At 34.4% G+C, this 19,784-nt stretch overlaps 1 protein-coding gene across 6 annotated transcripts in view; it reads left to right on the forward strand.

The window, feature by feature from the left end:
• LOC149808028 (ras-related protein Rab-3) overlaps positions 1-19,784 on the forward strand; it is a 118,976-nt gene that overhangs the window by 34,326 nt on the left and 64,866 nt on the right. Inside the window, exon 1 of one of the 6 annotated variants that reach the window (XM_089972786.1) lies at positions 3,482-3,591. The exons of 2 other annotated variants lie outside the window; for them this stretch is intronic. Coding sequence is in view for 3 of the 4 variants with exons in the window: in XM_089972753.1 (XP_089828879.1) it covers positions 19,492-19,521 (30 nt within the window). In the remaining variant the exon portion in view is untranslated. Of the gene's footprint in view, positions 1-3,481; positions 3,592-9,295; positions 9,453-19,338; positions 19,522-19,784 lie in introns of those variants that run through there. 3 more of the 6 variants (XM_089972768.1, XM_089972753.1, XM_089972747.1) reach the window with 3 other exon arrangements.

The raw sequence follows: 19,784 nt of genomic DNA on the forward strand, positions 1-19,784 counted from the left end.
CTTTGGGTAAATGTAGGTATATGTTTATGTATTAGACAACTTCAATATTGCAATTCAGTTCTATTACTTAAATTTAACAAGTAGTGTATTCAGTGACAATTTTTATCAGTGTCTGCATATTGCATAGAGACATGAACTTGTCTTGGCATAGCAAAGTTTTTCACACATTTCTCCACCTCCAGCATACTTAATAGCTTGAGTCATAACAGTTTGTGCATACACTTTCTGTCTCCAACATCAATGTCAGCATTATAGGAACTTTGGATAGCTTTTTCAAATTTGTCTCTTGATGTCCTTATGTAACATACCTCATGTTGATGTGTTATTTGGGTTGATACACATTTCCCCCACCCCCTTTGTTGTGGGGAACATTACCAGGCTTGAAGAAATTACTCTGTCTATTCTTTGCTTATTCACCCTTCCCCATAGTTTTATACTAAAAAGTAGCACTATGTTATTTAATTATTCAGTATAATACAGCTTATGGAACTCTTCCTTGGCTTTTATACCTTTTTATTAACATTTGGGGGTCATGAATCACATGTGATGATAGTTTAAATAAGTTTGGAATATCAGCATCTCTTGATGCTTCATGGGTGTGTGTATTTGTTTTAGTCACAAAAGGGCAATGGCCTCGTATCATTTTGACCTGTCATGTGGCACACTTATTTGTTTTGTTTGATTGATGTGAATAGGGATGCACTGTGTGTTATTTCTGTGAGAGTCAGCAAGAAAAGAAATGCAATTTTGAAATTTAAAACTTTTAAAACTTGTCTTATAGCCAGTGAGAGATGAAAATACAATGCGTCATGTAATTTGATACCGTGTGATGTCATACTTGCTGATGTCAGCATGCTTGTGTTTCTTTTGTGTAGCATGCATGCCATAGAAAGACAACATGAAGATAAAAAGGCAGAAAACAATTATTTTAATAACAAGAATAAGCCATTAATAAGTACAATACAACACAGCAACATGTAATGCGGATGCAATTTAACTACAGATATTGGTATCACATAAAATGCTATTGCACGATTATCCATGCACAAGCATGGCCAATTCTTTCTTACAATTATGCTCTAATATCAAGGAGTAAAATACAACTTTTTCAAAAAAAATTAAATCTGGTTATAGGACACACGGTACTAATTATACGGAAGAACTGTGAACCAGTCTAGAAATGGGTGAAGAAATGATAGAGTATTTACAGGTTTGGTGGTCCATAACTGGTTAATAATGAAAATTAAAATTTTAGGAAAAATATCTTTTGAGAGCTTATCCTATATGTAATGTAAAAAAAATATTGACAAATTTCTACTGATGCAACTTTAGCATTTTTACAGGCTTGACTCAGGAGTACTCAATACTGAAAGTAGCACCTGATTCATTTGGTGCAGAATCAATAACACGTGTTTCATGCACATGTATGTAAACAAATTGCCGCGGGTCATATGGTGTTCTCCACACATAAGCTTGCACCAAGGTTAGATGTGCACGAAAAATTATAGGTGTCATTATCAGCACCCATAAATTTTAAGTTATTGAATTTTGAATATGATAGTGTTTCCATATGTTTACCATTGGAGTGGAATTAGTACCGTGAGTCCTGTAGCACATCAACCTTGATTAAATTTTTCAGTGATTAAGTTTTGTTAATGTGTTAAATCATGATTTAATTGCTACATTTTGACATTGAATATGGTCACTCTAGAAACGGGATGCACATCTGCTGATGTCATAATTGAGAAAATTGTGTAAATTGTGCAGTCTGTGGTACAAAGTCTGCCGCATAAATATTGATTTTCTGTACTGACATAAATTTATGGCATATTATTTCCAATGACATGTTAGTAATTGCCTTCTATATACATTAGTCTAGGTCAGTCAGTTTTATTTCTTTCTTAGACTCAGTGCTACAGTAGATTCGATTTTGTTTGGTGTTTTATGATGCAGCAATGTAAATAGGTTATTTAGTGCCAAGTCACTTGCATTAAATTGCCTTGCTCAATGACACTCCATGGTAGCCAACCTAGTCTGATCCATTGGTAGAATTCGAACCTGCACGATTTGGTTAGGAGTCCAGCATGCTAAAAGTGAACCACTACATCTCAATTACAGTACAACTTTCATTGTATGAAGTCATCAGGGACTTAAAAATGTTTGGATAATTATGAGTCTTGATTAAAAAATTTGTGTACACTTTTTATCAATTATTTTTTCAAATGTGCAAATAACTAGGTTAGAAATTAAAATTATAATTTTCTTATTTAATTTTTAAGAAATGTGTTCTGCACCAAAAAATTTAAAGAAAAAAATTCTTATATTTATTGAGCTGGACATATGAGAAGCTTTGCATAAGCATCACTTAAATGTCCATGTGCGTGTCTATATGGGTGTTGATCCGTATATTTGCTGACAGTATGGATTAAGGTCATTGTCAGTGTTTTTAGATCAGTGTTAAACGCTTTTTCTTTCTAGCTAAATACAATGGAGTCTCTTGTTATTATTAGATATGTGTGAAAGGGTATGGCAGATAATGTCAGAAGTGCTGCTGGTTTGGATAAATCCCAAAATGGGATAATCTTTGTTTGCATGATGCACATTGGACTGTATTTCATTATCAGATATAAATGTTATGGTTTAACTCCATGTGCTTTTTTTAACTCATTGCCAGAATTAAATTTAGAATTCTTGAAAATGAATTGTCTAGAGAAAGCTTTTCTGGGATTCACAGTTGTTTCATATCATGCATATGGGGTAGGTGCATAAAATTTGTGTCCTTTTTATATGCCAGCGCAAGCCAGAATGTATTATATTATTATATTTGTCTGTCTGTTTGTTACTTATTTGATTTCACCGCTGTGGTGGCTTAGTGGTTAGAACGTCTGCCTCAGATGCAGGAGGTTGTGGGTTTGATCCCTGGCTGAGTCATGCCAAAGACTTACAAAAATGGTACAAACAGCTTCCTCGCTTGGCGCTCAGCATTATGAGGTTTGTGTTACGACTGGTCGGCCTGGTGTCAGGATAATGTGACTGGGTGGGACATCACACTACATGACATCCATTCATAAAGTCTTTTGGTGAAAACCTATGTTGATGTGACCATCCATTCAGTTCAAATTACATCATAAAGTCTTTTGTTGGAAACCTATCTTGATATGACCATCCATTCAGGAAGCATGGCAATGACAAAAGTTTCAATATGGCAGCCATATGATATGTCCAAGCGCACAATTTAAGATCAACTAGAACTTTAAAAAAATCAAGTGAAATTGAGAAATCAGAAAATCCCAAATTATCAGCAAAATTCACTATCAGGCAAATCAATGATCAGTATATAATAAAACAAGTCAAGTCTTGGTTTGAGACAACCCCTGGGAGATGTAAATAGAGAATTATAGATTTTTCTCTACTCCCCCTCCACTGCTGTTGTTGCTGCAGCTCCTATTCTATTGATTGTGGAGGAAACAAATAAACCAGAGGGGACTCTATTCAGCCATATTTGTGTAGGAGACTTAGAGGCACTCCAAACAGTACAATTATTCCACGGTCATACTCAAACATATCATTTCACAGATCTGGTAGCCTGAGGTAAATACTCTTTTTATCTATCTTGTAACAAATTTACTTGTGACATTTTAGCTTGAATACATTATAAAGATTCACCTTTCAGCAGTATTGATTATCACAAATATCGTTAACAAGTGATGAACGTTAGCTTTTAAAATTGTATACTTTGGCTTTCTGCCCAGTTATCTGTTTAGTTGCTTTATAAGGGAGAAAGAATGGCCAGATGTGTCTCTTCCAACTTGTTAAGGGTACCATTGAAATTTACACCATTTTAAGATGGATTGCCCTCACTAACAAGAGAGCTTATCAGTCCCCCATATAGAGGGACTTTTCTTTCATGGGAATTAAAGCCCATGAAGCCATGGCCTATCATAATCATTCTTCTTTGGAAGATGTTATGAGAGTAGCATTTTGGCACATTACTTTCTCCTTTTACGTTTAATCTGTGGTGTATTTCTGCTATGATTGTTCATCATTTTATACCAGTTTCTTTTGGTCTCCCTTGGAACTGGCAAATCCAGCAAAGCAATTAAGCGATTATAATGTATTACTGCTATTAAAATATAGTTTTGTTGGGGTGGGTTGTTAAACTAATTTTAATTAATTAGTACTTACCTGTCACTGTTGCATGATTACCTTCTCCCATCCCACTCTGATGTCCTTTAAGTTTAGTCTAGGTTCAAGTCCAAGAGAATTTAATATCTGCCAGTGGATTTTGATATGGGAGTCAGACTGGATCTGTGTTCTTTCTGTTCTGTGTTCAAGAACTGTCCAGCAAAGGCCCCAGAAATGTTTCCTATTACACTGGTTTTAAAATTAAGTTTAGCAGATATTTTATTTTTAAGCATATATATATTTAATGTGATTTTTTTTATCATGGGGCCCCCAAATAAAGTATTAGGGTCAGCAGTGAGAAAAAGGGATGGTTGGCTGACCTTAAACATTTATCTTTTGCCTAATGGAAGGTTGGAAGAATGAGCTTAAGCAAGGGGACTTGCATCCCAGAAGAGGCAAGAAAGGCAATAGTGACAGGTTAATATTATATAATTCAAATTAGTGGTACCCTACCAAAAAATTACATTTCAGTGCCTGCCCAAAAATTTCAGATGAACTACCTGTGACACCATTTTTTATTATTTTTCTAATCAACAAGAGCCATGCTACCATTATTCTTATGGTAAGGATAAAGGTGGACATTGCCAGTTTTTATGTTAAAATTTGTTTTCAATTCTTCCAGGAATTTCTAACAAGTGCCTTTCAATATTGATCATGCATGTACAGATAATGTTTGAAAAGCATTCACATGATACATTACAGTTTAATGTTTATGCAGTTCAGGATAATTTTGCACCTTAAAGTGAAAGAAAACTTCATGCTTGACGAGTGAGTGATGTCGGTATATTGGATATCAGAATGTGTTGAAATCAGCAGAAGCTGAATACAGATGATGATCATCGGAGATACGTTGCTCTGTGGGAAAAGGATCTTGGTTTGGTGTGGTTTTGTACAGCACAGCAGCACCAGTAGGTTATCTAGTGCTGAGGTTGTTGGAGTAACATGATGTGCCCAATGAATCTTTTTTATGATGCACCATGGTAGCTGACCTGGGTTGATTCAGCTCTTTGATTCAAACCCACTCCCTTTTGGTCAGGAGTCTTACATGCAAACCACTAAGGCACAATGGGAAAAGGAATGAACTTATGTTAGGTTGGCCATTTGGTAAGCCAGTTTGATACCAGTTTCAAAAGTAGGTAGGAAAAATCTGATATGTGTTACATGTACTTCATGTTTAATTCTGACCCTGGTGACCCCTAGAATCAGGGTTTAACTGTATTTGGATACATGGAAGTTGGATCAATTCAGTTTAGACTGTAAATAGCATTTCTGTACCCATGGGCCGTGTTGGTGCTGAAAAGTCAATATATATATATATATATATATATATATATATATATATATATATATATATATATATATATATATATATATATATATATATACAGATTAATAATTATTAATTATTTTGTTCCTATTGTGTGTTGCACCAGCTGACAGTGGGAATACAAATATTTGTTATGTGTCATGAATTGTGACAGCTGCATTATTCATGAGTCTCTTTGGCTTTGTATGCATCTCTTGTGTTGATCATGTAGGAGAATGAAGTTGAAAAATTTTGAAGGGTTTGTTTTTTGCTCTATCAGAAGTGACAGGTACAGTAACATCATTTTCTGATATCTTAAATTAAAATGTACGAAAAGGAATTTTCCAGTTAAATTATGATGTTTAACAACAAATTTGACCACATTTTGTCCTGTTTAAACAAGGAATATTTACAATTTTTTAAACAATTGATCAAAATGCTGATTTAAAATTGGGAAATGGACAAAGAAAAGGGTTACTGGACTTAAAATAGGGAAGACAATTGAGCCATTGCATTATGGGTAGGGTCCTATTACATATTATCCAATTTCCTGTAGACCCTAAGGGTCCTACAAATGTAAAAATCATGATTGTAGCCTTGTGCTAAAGGGAAGATAATTTAGAAACCCTGGTGAAACTCTGTAGCCTGGAAAAGACAATTTGACATGAAACTGTTTGCTGTAGTTCAATTGGAACATCCTTGATTCTTTCCAAGCTGAGCTCAGTAACTAAAACTGTGAAAATTAGACTCAGAGGTACTCACACTAATACATCACCAGGTTGTTAATGTTTTGGGAAGATAAAACATCCAGCTGTTTGATTCCCCAAATAGGCAATTTTGGGGGAAGAAAAACATCCAGCTGTCTGATTCCCCCAAATTGTAAATGTTTTGGAAGAAAAAGATTCAGCTGTCCAATTCTCCAAGTTGTTAATTTTGGGGAAGACAAACATCCAGCCAACTGATTCAGAATTGTTACTTTAATGGAAGACAAACATCCAGCTGTCTGATTCCCAAATTGTTACTTTATTGGAAGACAAACATCCAGCTGTCTGATTCCCAAATTTTTACTTTATTTGAAGACAAACATCCAGCTGTCTGATTCCCAAATTGTTACTTTATTCGAAGACAAACATCTAGCTGTCTGATTCCCAAATTGTTACTTTATTGGAAGACAAACATCCAGCTGTCTGATTCCCAAATTGTTACTTTATTCGAAGACAAACATCTAGCTGTCTGATTCCCAAATTGTTACTTTATTGGAAGACAAACATCCAGCTGTCTGATTTTCCAAATTTTCAAAATGCAGATATGTATGAAAAATGGATCATCATTTGCAAATTTTACAACTTTTCAGTCATGAATTAAATACCTGCATTTTTAACTTTTAATATAATTCCTGAAAATGCTGAATTAAAATGGAGAAATCTTTGTTTTCAGTTTGTCATTATTATTGTTTACATTTCTGTTAGTTATTACATATTAGTGAACCATGTAATGGCATTGCATTATTATGATGTAATAACAACGTACATAAGAGCAGTTAAAAATAACTAGTATTTATACCCAAAAATATTTCTGGCATAAAGCTGAGAACATTGTGAGTGTGCTGTAATACTTCCCTTTTTTATTGTTGTGAGTCATTGATCATTATTCTTCACTGTGAAATGTTGTTATAGTTTGGAGAATTTATTATGTCCAGTCATTCTTTAATATACAAACCACAGTTAGATTTGTTGGTCATTGTTCTACATCTCGTACAATGCAGCTTTATTCTACATTATTTTCTGGACAAATAGTATTTTACCAAGTAGTGTCTAACTTCAAATCAAAATTCAAAATATTTAGCTGTCATTGTTATTAGGAATAAAAGTAGAGTACAAGATAAAAAGGAACATCTTGAATTATTGTTTTATTCTGAATGCTTTCATATTTTCATTTTTCTTATATTATCTAAATTGACTCTTAGAATTTTTAAAATTGGATTTGAAATTAAGTTTAAATAGCTTTTGCACCACAGTGTTGAGTGTAGAAAAATGAAAACCAGTAGAAATGTAGAATATGTGCAGAACAATGAAAACTACATGCCAGCAGGGATGCCTCATCTTGTGGTAACACATGTTAACTCTGTTCATTGTAATACATGTACATATAACCAAGATATTGCCATGGTGCTTTAGGGTGTAACACAGGTGTGCATTGTATACATAGTATAGCTCAGGTCTTTTTAACAGTCATCACTTGAATGCAATTTGGAGGTGAGCTGATCAATACAGTAGGAGTGTTGTACTGTAAAAATGTGAGTAATATGCACTTATGTAAAAATAAGTGCAAATGAACCTTTCATTATTTTGTAGCAAAAATATTCATTTGTACTCCTGGAAAATAAGAAAAATATCTAATGCATCATATATGCTTACTTGATGGTTAATCTTTAACCAATTCAGAGATGTGCAAGGTTTTTCTGCCTTGTCTTGATTGCTAACATTAGCAATAGCACAGTCTGATTGATTAGCATAAATATCCAAACTTTACAAATAGTTCTACCACCAGCAGTAAATAGAACAGTCTGATTGATTAGCATAATTATCCTCACTTTACAAATAGCTGCTACCACCAGCAGTAGTACAGTCTGATTGATTAGCATAATTATCCACACTTTACAAATAGCTGCTACCACCAGCAGTAGTACAGTCTGATTGATTAGCATAAATATCCACACTTTACAAATAGCTGCAGCATGACATATTGCAGTATCAATAAGTGCAGCATGGCAGAATACAGTATCAATAAGTGCATATAAAATAAGCACATACAACCTTAACTAATTTGAAAAAGAAGTGTACTGGCTTATTATCCACATTTTACAGTATATGTGCAATGGCTTATTATCCACATTCTACAGTGTATGTGTATTGACTTGTTATCCACATTTTACAGTATATGTCTATTGACTTATTATCCACATTTTACAGCATATGTGTATTGACTTGTTATCCACATTTTACAGCATATGTGTATTGGCTTATGATCGACACTTTACATCATATGTGTATTGGCTTATGCTCCACACTTTACAGCATATGTGTATTGGCTTATGATCTACATTTTACAGCATATGTACATGATGTTATTCTCTTGTATTGATTTACTAAGGGATTCCATACTTCATGGAATCAATTGATTGATAGTTCATTCTCAGTTTGAGCATTGGACTCATAAACCAAAGTTTGCAAGTTCGGTACCAAGCAAGGCTGCCTAGGTAAGCTGCCAGAATTTGTCTTTGGAGTTATTTCCCATTTCCTCTGCATCATCATGTTACAAGTGTTGTCAACTTGACCAACCAATGGTGTCATTATTTTCATAGCATGGAGATTTTTATTCTGCATCAGGATGTAACAGGTTTGCATTTTTTACATGGTATAGAACACATGACATTATACCTGGTGTTTGATATTATTTACTACAAGCAGTCTAGAGGTGAGCTATTGACAGTATCCTCTTTGGTTCTTACCGGTATAAATTATAAACTCGAGGCCATTGTGCATTCATGCGACTTGATGCTTTCAGGGTGTTTACTAGTTTTGTGCATGGTGATACTGTGAGATAAGCTCTGTACAGATGATAGATTATTTTTATTGTTTTGCCTGCATAAGGCTGTAGGAAGTACATACATTAAAGTTATAAATCATGTATGTAGAGAGAGAGCAGATCTAGTTTCCTTTGATTTTTATCTGTTTGCCACAGGGAAGTTCACAGTGTTCACTGGTTTTCTTTTCACGTCAATATTTTCTTTGCCTTTCCAACAGCTTCGTTACTTAAGTAGAAAATCTTTCAGTACATTTATTATTTAGTGTGTTTAAGTAAAGAATTCATGCAAAATGATATCTAGTGACATGAGATAGTGGTCCATGTATATACTGGTAGTATCCATTATTATTTAAAAAAAAGGTCAGGTATGATGGTAAGTCCACTTTAAATATTGGCTTTTTTAATATTAAGACTTTGTAGCTTAACTATATTATCATCAATATGTAATTTGTTACCTCGTGGTGGTATGAACTTTGGGATGGATTGGAGAGATAAGATGATGTCATAATGACTTATGTTTCTCATTGAACAATGCAGAATAATTGTTTTTTTTTTTATACAGAATTTAAATAATTGAAAGAACAGTATTTAAATTTTTGTTATAGCTGTATATGACACTTGCAAGCTGTCTGTATTTTGATGTGAGGTCAGTAACTGTCACAGTAAAAAATTTGACTAACCAATATTGGCTTTTCTTGATGTGTCAGGTTGGAGGAATACGTTGAAATTGGAGGAATTTTTAAGTGCTGATTCAGCTATTTTATGAACAGTTGGTGATAGGAAACTGTTTTCATTAGTTCTGTGTGATAACCAATATTACATGTACCTAATAAATGCAGTACAAAATAGAGATCAGCTGATGTATTTTTAAGTGATTTTGAATCACTTTAACCTATAGGTAATATAAATTTTTCAAAAAGTTAAGTATTCCAACCATAAATATATTGTATGTACATGTTTGATTAACACCCAGTTGAAAAAATAGAACCCAAGCTGCCATTGCATGACCTACTGGTACAAGTTGATCTATGTCCATACACTGTATGGAGAAAAAAAGGAACATTTTCTCCAGCATTCCAAGAAAAAGGGGCCAAATTGGTTAAATTTATAGGCCCTTATAAATCTTTGACACCCTGCCTATTATTTTATCATGTCCATGTACTGAATTTATTATGATAATACATTGGTTATTTTTTTAATTGTCCAGTCTGCGCCAAGGTTATGAGGTTAAGGGATTAAGCAGGCTTGGGTGTCCACTACATAAGATGAGCACCTGATTTTAATGCAGTCATAGTTGGCTTTATGTCATCTGTTGCTGATAATAGGAATCTGACATCTAATTATTAACTGAACAGGGTGCCAGTCCAATTGTGGTGAGACATTGAATGCTGCACTATTTGGAGATGGAGCCATTGGCTGTTACATATCATTCTGGAATTTTCCTTTTTAATTTTTTGAGACTTTTATCATACTTCCAACTTCAGCATAGATTCTTTCTGCATGTACACGATTTCATTGTTTTTCTTCAGGCTAAAATTATCTTGTGCCAATTAGGTGCAGAACTGATGGTTAAAGTGGCATTGATCGGTACCCTGTTTTAGGGACATGTATCTTGAAAAAATGCAATGACGCGCATAATTTTCGTTGTTCTTGAAGTGTTTTTTACTTCATTCAAGAAGTACATGTGCTGTGTACTGGGTTATCGACTCCACAATATAACTTTTGCAAACTTTAACGTTGATGTCTGTGGAAAATGAGTTAGTTGTCTGATCTTGTATTGTACTGCAAACATGACCCTGACTGGTGTAAATTTCATACCTGAACAAACAAATATAATGGTATTTATAAGAGGCTTAGCCAGGCCGGTATACACACATACACAGTCATAACATTAAAAAAAAAATACTACAATAATATTCTTTGGATATCACTCAACACTCTTGCCCCATGACAGTGCATACACAGTCCGGCATACACACATACACAGAGTCATAACATAAACAAAAATCAAAATACCACATTTACATTCTTTTGATATCACTCAACACTCTTTCCCCATGACAGTGCATACATCAGGCTGGCATACACACATGCACAGGGTCATAACATAAAAAAAAAGAATTCAAAATGCCACATTTTCATTCTTTTGATATCACTCAACACTCTTGCCTCTTGATAGTGCATACATCAAGAAATATAATATCAATGCTACTGTTCATTAACTACATGTACCTGCAAGCATACTCTCTACATGTACCTGCAAGCATACACTCTACATGTATCTGCAAGCATACACTCGTGTAGCAATATGTACTTCATGTACCTGCAAGCATACACTCATGTAGCAATATGTACTACATGTACCTGCAAGCATACACTCATGTAGCTATATATACTACATGTACCTGCAAGCATACACTCATGTAGCAATATGTACTACCATGGTACATGTACCTGCAAGCATACACTCATGTAGCTATATATACTACATGTACCTGCAAGCATACACTCATGTAGCAATATGTACTACATGTACCTGCAAGCATACACTCATGTAGCAATATGTACTGCATGTACCTGCAAGCATACACTCATGTAGCAATATGTACTACATGTACCTGCAAGCATACACTCATGTAGCAATATGTACTACCATGGTACATGTACCTGCAAGCATACACTCATGTAGCAATATGTACTACATGTACCTGCAAGCATACACTCATGTAGCAATATGTACTACATGTACCTGCAAGCATACACTCATGTAGCTATATATACTACATGTACCTGCAAGCATACACTCATGTAGCAATATGTACTTCATGTACCTGCAAGCATACATTCATGTAGCAATATGTACTACATGTACCTGCAAGCATACACTGATGTAGCAATATGTGCTACATGTATCTGCAAGCATACACTCATGTAGCAATATGTACTACATGTACCTGCAAGCATACACTCATGTAGCAATATGTACTACCATGGTACATGTACCTGCAAGCATACACTCATGTAGCAATATGTACTACATGTACCTGCAAGCATACACTCATGTAGCTATATATACTACATGTACCTGCAAGCATACTCTCATGTAGCAATATGTACTACATGTGCCTGCAAGCATACTCATGTAGCAATATGTACTACATGTACCTGCAAGCATACTCTCATGTAGCAATATGTACTACATGTACCTGCAAGCATACACTCATGTAGCAATATGTACTACATGTACCTGTAAGCATACACTCATGTAGCTATATATACTACATGTACCTGCAAGCATACTCTCATGTAGCAATATGTACTACATGTACCTGCAAGCATACACCCATGTAGCAATATGTACTACATGTACCTGCAAGCATACACTCATGTAGCAATATGTACTACATGTACCTGCAAGCATACTCTCATGTAGCAATATGTACTACCATGGTACATGTACCTGCAAGCATACACTCATGTAGCAATATATACTACATGTACCTGCAAGCATACACTCATGTAGCTATATGTACTACTGGAGTACATGTACCTGCAAGCATACACTCATGTAGCAATATGTACTACATGTATCTGCAAGCATACACTCATGTAGCAATATGTACTACATGTACCTGCAAGCATACTCTCATGTAGCAATATGTACTACATGTACCTGCAAGCATACACTCATGTAGCAATATGTACTACATGTATCTGCAAGCATATACTCATGTAGCAATATGTACTACATGTACCTGCAAGCATACACTCATGTAGCAATATGTACTACATGTACCTGCAAGCATACACTCATGTAGCAATATGTACTACCATGGTACATGTACCTGCAAGCATACACTCATGTAGCAATATATGCTACATGTACCTGCAAGCATACACTCATGTAGCAATATGTACTACTGGAGTACATGTACCTGCAAGCATACACTCATGTAGCAATATGTACTACATGTACCTGCAGGCATACACTCATGTAGCAATATGTACTACCATGGTACATGTACCTGCAAGCATACACTCATGTAGCAATATATACTACATGCACCTGAAAGCATACACTCATGTAGCAATATGTACTACATGTACCTGCAAGCATACACTCATGTAGCAATATGTACTACATGTACCTGCAAGCATACTCTCATGTAGCAATATGTACTACTGGAGTACATGTACCTGGAAGCATACACTCATGTACCAATATGTACTACATGTATCTGCAAGCATACACTCATGTAGCAATATGTACTACCATGGTACATGTACCTGGAAGCATACACTCATGTAGCAATATATACTACATGTACCTGCAAGCATACACTCATGTAGCTATATGTAAAACTGGAGTACATGTACCTGCAAGCACACACTCATGTAGCAATATGTACTACATGTATCTGCAAGCATACACTCATGTAGCAATATGTACTACATGTACCTGCAAGCATACACTCATGTTGCAATACGTGCTCAGTTCTGCATTCCAAGGTCCAGTGCTATTTCACAAATAATATTTCATAAAATGCACGTTGATCTTATTCTTAATTTTTCTTTGCTTCCTTTAGTTTCCATACTGTTTCTAAATCCCACTTTTACCAAACCATTTAAAATAGTTAAAAAAATTACCCCCACCCCATCTTGCTGCAAATACATAAGACATAGCTATCAGTTATAATTTTTATTGGATAATTTGTTGTTTTGATAATATTTTGTAGAAAGTATTTTTATCGGGTACAAAAATAATATTTGAAATCTATTTATTGCATGAATATAGACTATATTATTATTACTATTATTATTATTATTATGATTATTATTATTATTATTGTTGTTGTTATTGGTATGTGAGAAAGTTTGCCATAGAGCTTCTTTCCATGGTTTTTCCCAGGTTCTTACTCCACCATTTATGCTGGCCACCATGTATGGCTTTTCTTCTTCTTCTTTTGATTTTTTTGAGAATGAGTATAAACATTAAGACTGATAATTGCAATTAATAGAAATTGCAAATGCCATGCTATTTATGGCATATGTGTATGATCAAGAATAAAGGTCATAATACATATTTACCATGGTTCGTACAGCCCCAGAGAGATGTTAAAATTCAAGTAGAAAGGCCTTAATACATATTTACCATGGTTCATACAGCCCCAGAGAGATGTTGAAATTCAAGGACTTTTCAAGGAGCTGAGTACAAAGGTTTCTTCTTTCAGAAATCAAACTTTCTCCATATATTACTCTGTTTATCGCAGCATAAATGATACAGAAGTTATCACTCTTAACACATTAACCCCTAGCGACAACTTAACGGGGCAGGAGGTAGTAGCCTACTGCCGAGCTCTGTAGCATCATGGTCATGCATGATACACTAAAGTGGGTGGTATTATAGAAAGGTAGACAGATGTAGCTCTACAATGATACCAAATAATCTGGAATATCTAGTTGCACTACAAAATACAGATAAAAAACCTCATTTTTTTGACCTGACTTTTTTTTTACCCAAAATTTGCCCGTGGTTGGAATCCGATTTTGTGTCCTGATTTTAGACTTTTTGGTCTCAGATCTAAGGCAGACTGGTATGAACTGCAAACAGACAGATGAGCCTTTCAAAAAAGTAGGATAAGATGGGCATTTGGAATAAAGAGTGGTCTCCATGCAAAAATAATGGCTCCATTTAGCAAAAAAACAAAAAGAACCCCAAAATAAACAACTCCAACTTTTACCCTTCTGTTCATGCACGGGTCAAATAGCCAATGAAAAACGATGTTTCTAACACAATTAGGCAGTATGTTATTGAAAGATGACTGGGGATTTGGTGTTTTCGAGTCTATTCAGAAATAGCTTTCAAAATGTGTTTCCTACTTGATTTTCAGGCGAAAATGACAAAAAAGCTCCAGGGGTTAATGTGTTAACTGATGAATGCCATCACTACCAATAATGTCTGCTATTCCATCTGTATACATTTGTTTTGGAAAATAAACAAGAAAATTTCTGAATTTAAAGAATTATCTGTTTTTTTTAGTTTTAATAGTTTATGTTTCCTTTAAAAAATGTAATGAGTTTTCAACAAATTCAGTTACTTCCAAGATAAGATAAAAATTTTCCCAAATTCTGGTTTTTCAGGAATGCCCCTCACAGTCAGGAGTTTCGAGGGTTGTGTGAACCATGTTAACAGACATGTATGTCACAATTTTTATGAAGCTTGTTGAATAAGCATAACACTGCATTATTTAAATTAAAAAAAAATGATACTCAAGCCATGGTATAAAACAAAGATACTCAAACCATAGTACAAAACAAAGCTACTCAAACCATGGTAGTACAGAGCAAAGATACTCAAACCATGGTACAAAACAAAGCTACTCAAACCATGGTATAAAACAAAGATACTCAAGCCATAGTATAAAACAAAGCTACTCAAACCATGGTATAAAACAAAGCTACTCAAACCATGGTATAAAACAAAGCTACTCAAACCATGGTATAAAACAAAGATACTCAAGCCATGGTATAAAACAAAGATACTCAAACCATGGTATAAAACAAAGATACTCAAACCATGGTTTAAAACAAAGATACTCAAACTGTGGTATAAAACAATCTTCTGTAGTCTTGTCTATAAACTTCTAAATGACATACAGTAATGCATGAGCTTAAAACACTCTAGTAAATAGGCTAATATGTACAGTACTATGACAAAAATTGCAATGACCATAGAATTAATCATGAAGGTTCGCAATAAATGGGGAAAAATGGATTTATGGCCTTGGAAACCAAAACTTTCCCCACCTCCAGTTTGGAATTGATAAAATATCAACAGGGGATGCCAGTTTAAAGTCATTTGAAAAATATGAAGCCACATACTAAGAATGATCCATTCAGCTAGTTTGAAAATAGAGATAGATTTTATGGTCTTTAGTAATTTTGGGGCAATATATGAGACATAGTCGATAGAAATAGCATGTTCAGCTTATGTGCAATCAATTTAAAGACGAAAATGCTATTAAAAAGATACTTGGCATTATAACCAACAATAAACTAACATACAAAGAGCAAGAGACTCATTAGTTTCCCACATGTTCAGTAATGTTGAATGCAGGAAGAAAGTCCCATCATAAATAATATATGTTTGCATAGTAATAGAATTGTCATTGGAATTTCAAATGATGATGATGATAATATTTGCAACAGTAATAAAGTTTATTATAATGAATCAACTTAATGTCACATGACCTGCTAGATGGCGTGTACTCACTTCCCTCATATAAACAATAGGGGTTGTCTAACCCTTACTACTTGAAGTATTGGTACCAACACCCACTTCCCTCACATAAACAACAAGGTTGTCTAACCCTTACCACATGAAGTATTGGTACCAACACTCACTTCCATCATATAAACAATAAGGTTGTCAACATTTACTACATGAAGGATTGGTACCAACACCCACTTCCCTCATATAAATAATAACATTGTCTAACCCTTACTACATAAAGTATTGATACCAACACCCACTTTCCTCATATAAACAATAAGGTTGTCTAACCCTTACTACATGAAGTACAGGGCTCTACAGACCTTACAGTAACTAAATGCTTACCCAGTATTTTCAAAGAATTTGACCCATTCCCAAGATTGTCATTGATTTTCTGACTCCCACAATCTTCATCTTTTGAACTGTCTCTGGTGTTGATGTTTTCCAGATTTCCTCCTCTATGCTATTGCTAATTTGAAACCTGATAATGGTTGTACTTTTATTTCGAATCATCCAGTCATATCTAACCTTACTCAACTCTTAAACTTTTTCTCACCCTTGTTATGTTTATTTGATCAGTATTATTTGTTGGATTTTCTTAAGGATTGTATGTTATGTACATCTGTATTTTGTACTTGATCTTGTCCAAAACCAAGTTAATGGTGTACCTGACCAGTAACATTTATTTTGTAAACAAAATAATACATAGCTAATATATCTCCAAGAATATAGAATAAATATTCAGATCATTATCAGTGGAAATAAACATTTTTATTTCTGTCTGAATGTAGGATATTAATTTTCCTATTGGAAATTCCTAAACTTGCTGACAACTTTGAATGTTTTATAAAGGAGTCTGACATACATCCTTGTTCTAGCTTTTTATATAATGTTGTTTACTTGAAAAATTACTAATTCTTGCCTTAACATCAGAAGCAGAGTAATATTGTTGTGTTCAGTTTTTAATTTGGGTGTATTTATTTATTCAGATCATTATTCACTGGAATTACAAAGTGCTCGATAATATTCTGGACTAAAACATTAATTTGGAATTATAGTGAATTTAGTGAAGAATATATTGGATTGTATTATTATGATATATCAGAAGACTGTTAGCACATTGCCACACTCCAGGCCATTGGCACATTTTTGTCTTAGAGCATACAGGCACATCAAAACATTCAGTTTTGGGATGTTTTGGAATACCTCTGAAATTCAATTAGAACTTTATACAGTTGAACTTGTGATAGAACTTGTAGGACTGAATTCACAATACTGTAAGTTCTTTTAAAATTTTCACTTTGTTTTCTAGGTAAAAAATTATTTGCTGAATTTTACAAAACTTGTTGGTTTTTGCTCCTTTCTGTTACTGAGTTTAAGACCATAGAGTTGTAACACTCAAAAATCCTTTTGGCCATGTGTGCCCCTCCATCATTTAGGTCTGCTTTGTAATTATTATATCAAGTACGCTACAGTACAGATATAAAACCTATATTATTATTATGATTATTACAAATTCTTAAATATAATTTGAATTTTAAAAAACAAATATAACCCACTTGTTCCTTGAAAGTACTACATATATACATGTAAAGAAAGCAATTAACTTGACTGCATTTCACTACTCCATTATATAAACCTCCATACAAAATATGATCTGATTCTAAACAACATGAAAGTATGTACAGAAAAAACTCAATTTACGTAAACACAGCTATAATATCATCACTGATTGTCCATCACTAATTTGATTCTGATGTGTCTAATAGAGTAACTGTAAATTACACATGCATGACTAGATTCCAGTGTGCATTATAAAGCATGTATGGTACATGACAGCGCCAATATGGCCATGGATATTTCTAAACTTTTGACAATTAGAAATTACAAGGACCTTTTTCAGCAAATTTGTCTTGTCTGGTCAAAGCAATACTCAATGTGTCAAATCTTCTTCCATAAACCACTCATTTTATTATTTTAAAATGTCTGAATTCTTGATTATCACTACTATAAAAATCTGTCTTTTCCTTCTCCAGGTAGAAACTTTGTTATTTTCTGCAGTTTAATATTGTTGTATCCTTTTCCTGTTTCTTGGGTCAGAAATTATTTTCCAATTTATTTAATTCAGATTGTGTATTAAGCACTGCATGTTTTTAGGCATGAAGGTAAGTTATTTATAAAAACTAAAATATCCAAAAAGTTCCATGTTTTTCTTTACATATAACTTGGTACCAATTTATGCCTCTACTAGCACAAATCTTGTCTACAGTTTGTCAGATTGTCCATGCACTTGGGAACTTGGCCTGCTTGTTGCCCTCAGCTTGTGGAAGTGTATAGAAGTGGTAATTTGGGTCACCTGGCTGCATAGTAGAGTCTGTCTTGGTTTCTGTATCAGGGATAAACTTGGGGTTGAATTCCCTTTGTCTGTTTATCCACTGGCCACATGGATTAGTAGTTCTTTCATCAGAAGAAATCTTTTAAGCCATTATAAGCTTATTTGTCTAGCAATCCTCCATTTAAACCTATAATTAGCAACAACATGGGTGATGCAATATAGACCAAGGCATTTATGACTGGACATGCCTACTGGAACTTCAGAATAGTGTACTGTATACACTTGCATTTATGATGAGTCCATCCATACAGATCCAGATCTGCCATTGCATAATACACCGGCAGATCTGGGTCTGTGCAGTTTGTCAGGAGTAATCAGAACAAATGATGTAGACTCTGATCTGCAAGTGCATTATGCTATGGAAGATCAGAATCTTTGTTGTTTGCAGTTTGACTCGACCTATAAGCAAATAGAGACAGTAACCACACTCAGTGACCCAATGAAATGAGGTGCTTTAGACTTTTTATCATGTTGCAGCTTGTACTTATCTTGAGCTTGTTGGATGTTTTCCCTACCTACCTTTCTGTGATTTAGCCAAATGTGATTGAGCTCATTTGTCCATTGTATAAGAGGGAATTAATAACTATCAGTGGGGATGTAATTCTTGCCTAAACAAAAGAAAATAAGATGAAAACTGTGTTTTTGAGAAGGAATGGCCATATAGCTGAGCCTTACACTTTGCAATAGGCTTGGCCAGGTTGATAGTTTTTATGCAAAGCTCCAGGGATAGGAAGCTAAATCTTGATGATGTTGGGGAAAAAGCAGGGCAGAAAGGTAAAGGAAATACTGTACATAATTAGTAGCATGATACATATTAGAATAGATAGATAAGCATTTTAGGCTTTCATAGATACAGGTGCTCAGGGGGCATCCTGCGTGTGCATTGGGGATGATCCATGGGATGTTAAGAGCTAATACACTTTTACATGGATGACCCATGGGATGTTAAGACCAATATATTTACTTGTTTACATATCCAGAGGGTGTTAATTTTTTTAAACATTTAGCTGTATAATGCAAGTGATGGTTGACTTTAT

Source organism: Sinohyriopsis cumingii, chromosome 1 (assembly GCF_028554795.1).
Source record: "Sinohyriopsis cumingii isolate HCF-2022 chromosome 1, ASM2855479v2, whole genome shotgun sequence".
Lineage (NCBI taxonomy): Eukaryota > Metazoa > Mollusca > Bivalvia > Unionida > Unionidae > Sinohyriopsis > Sinohyriopsis cumingii.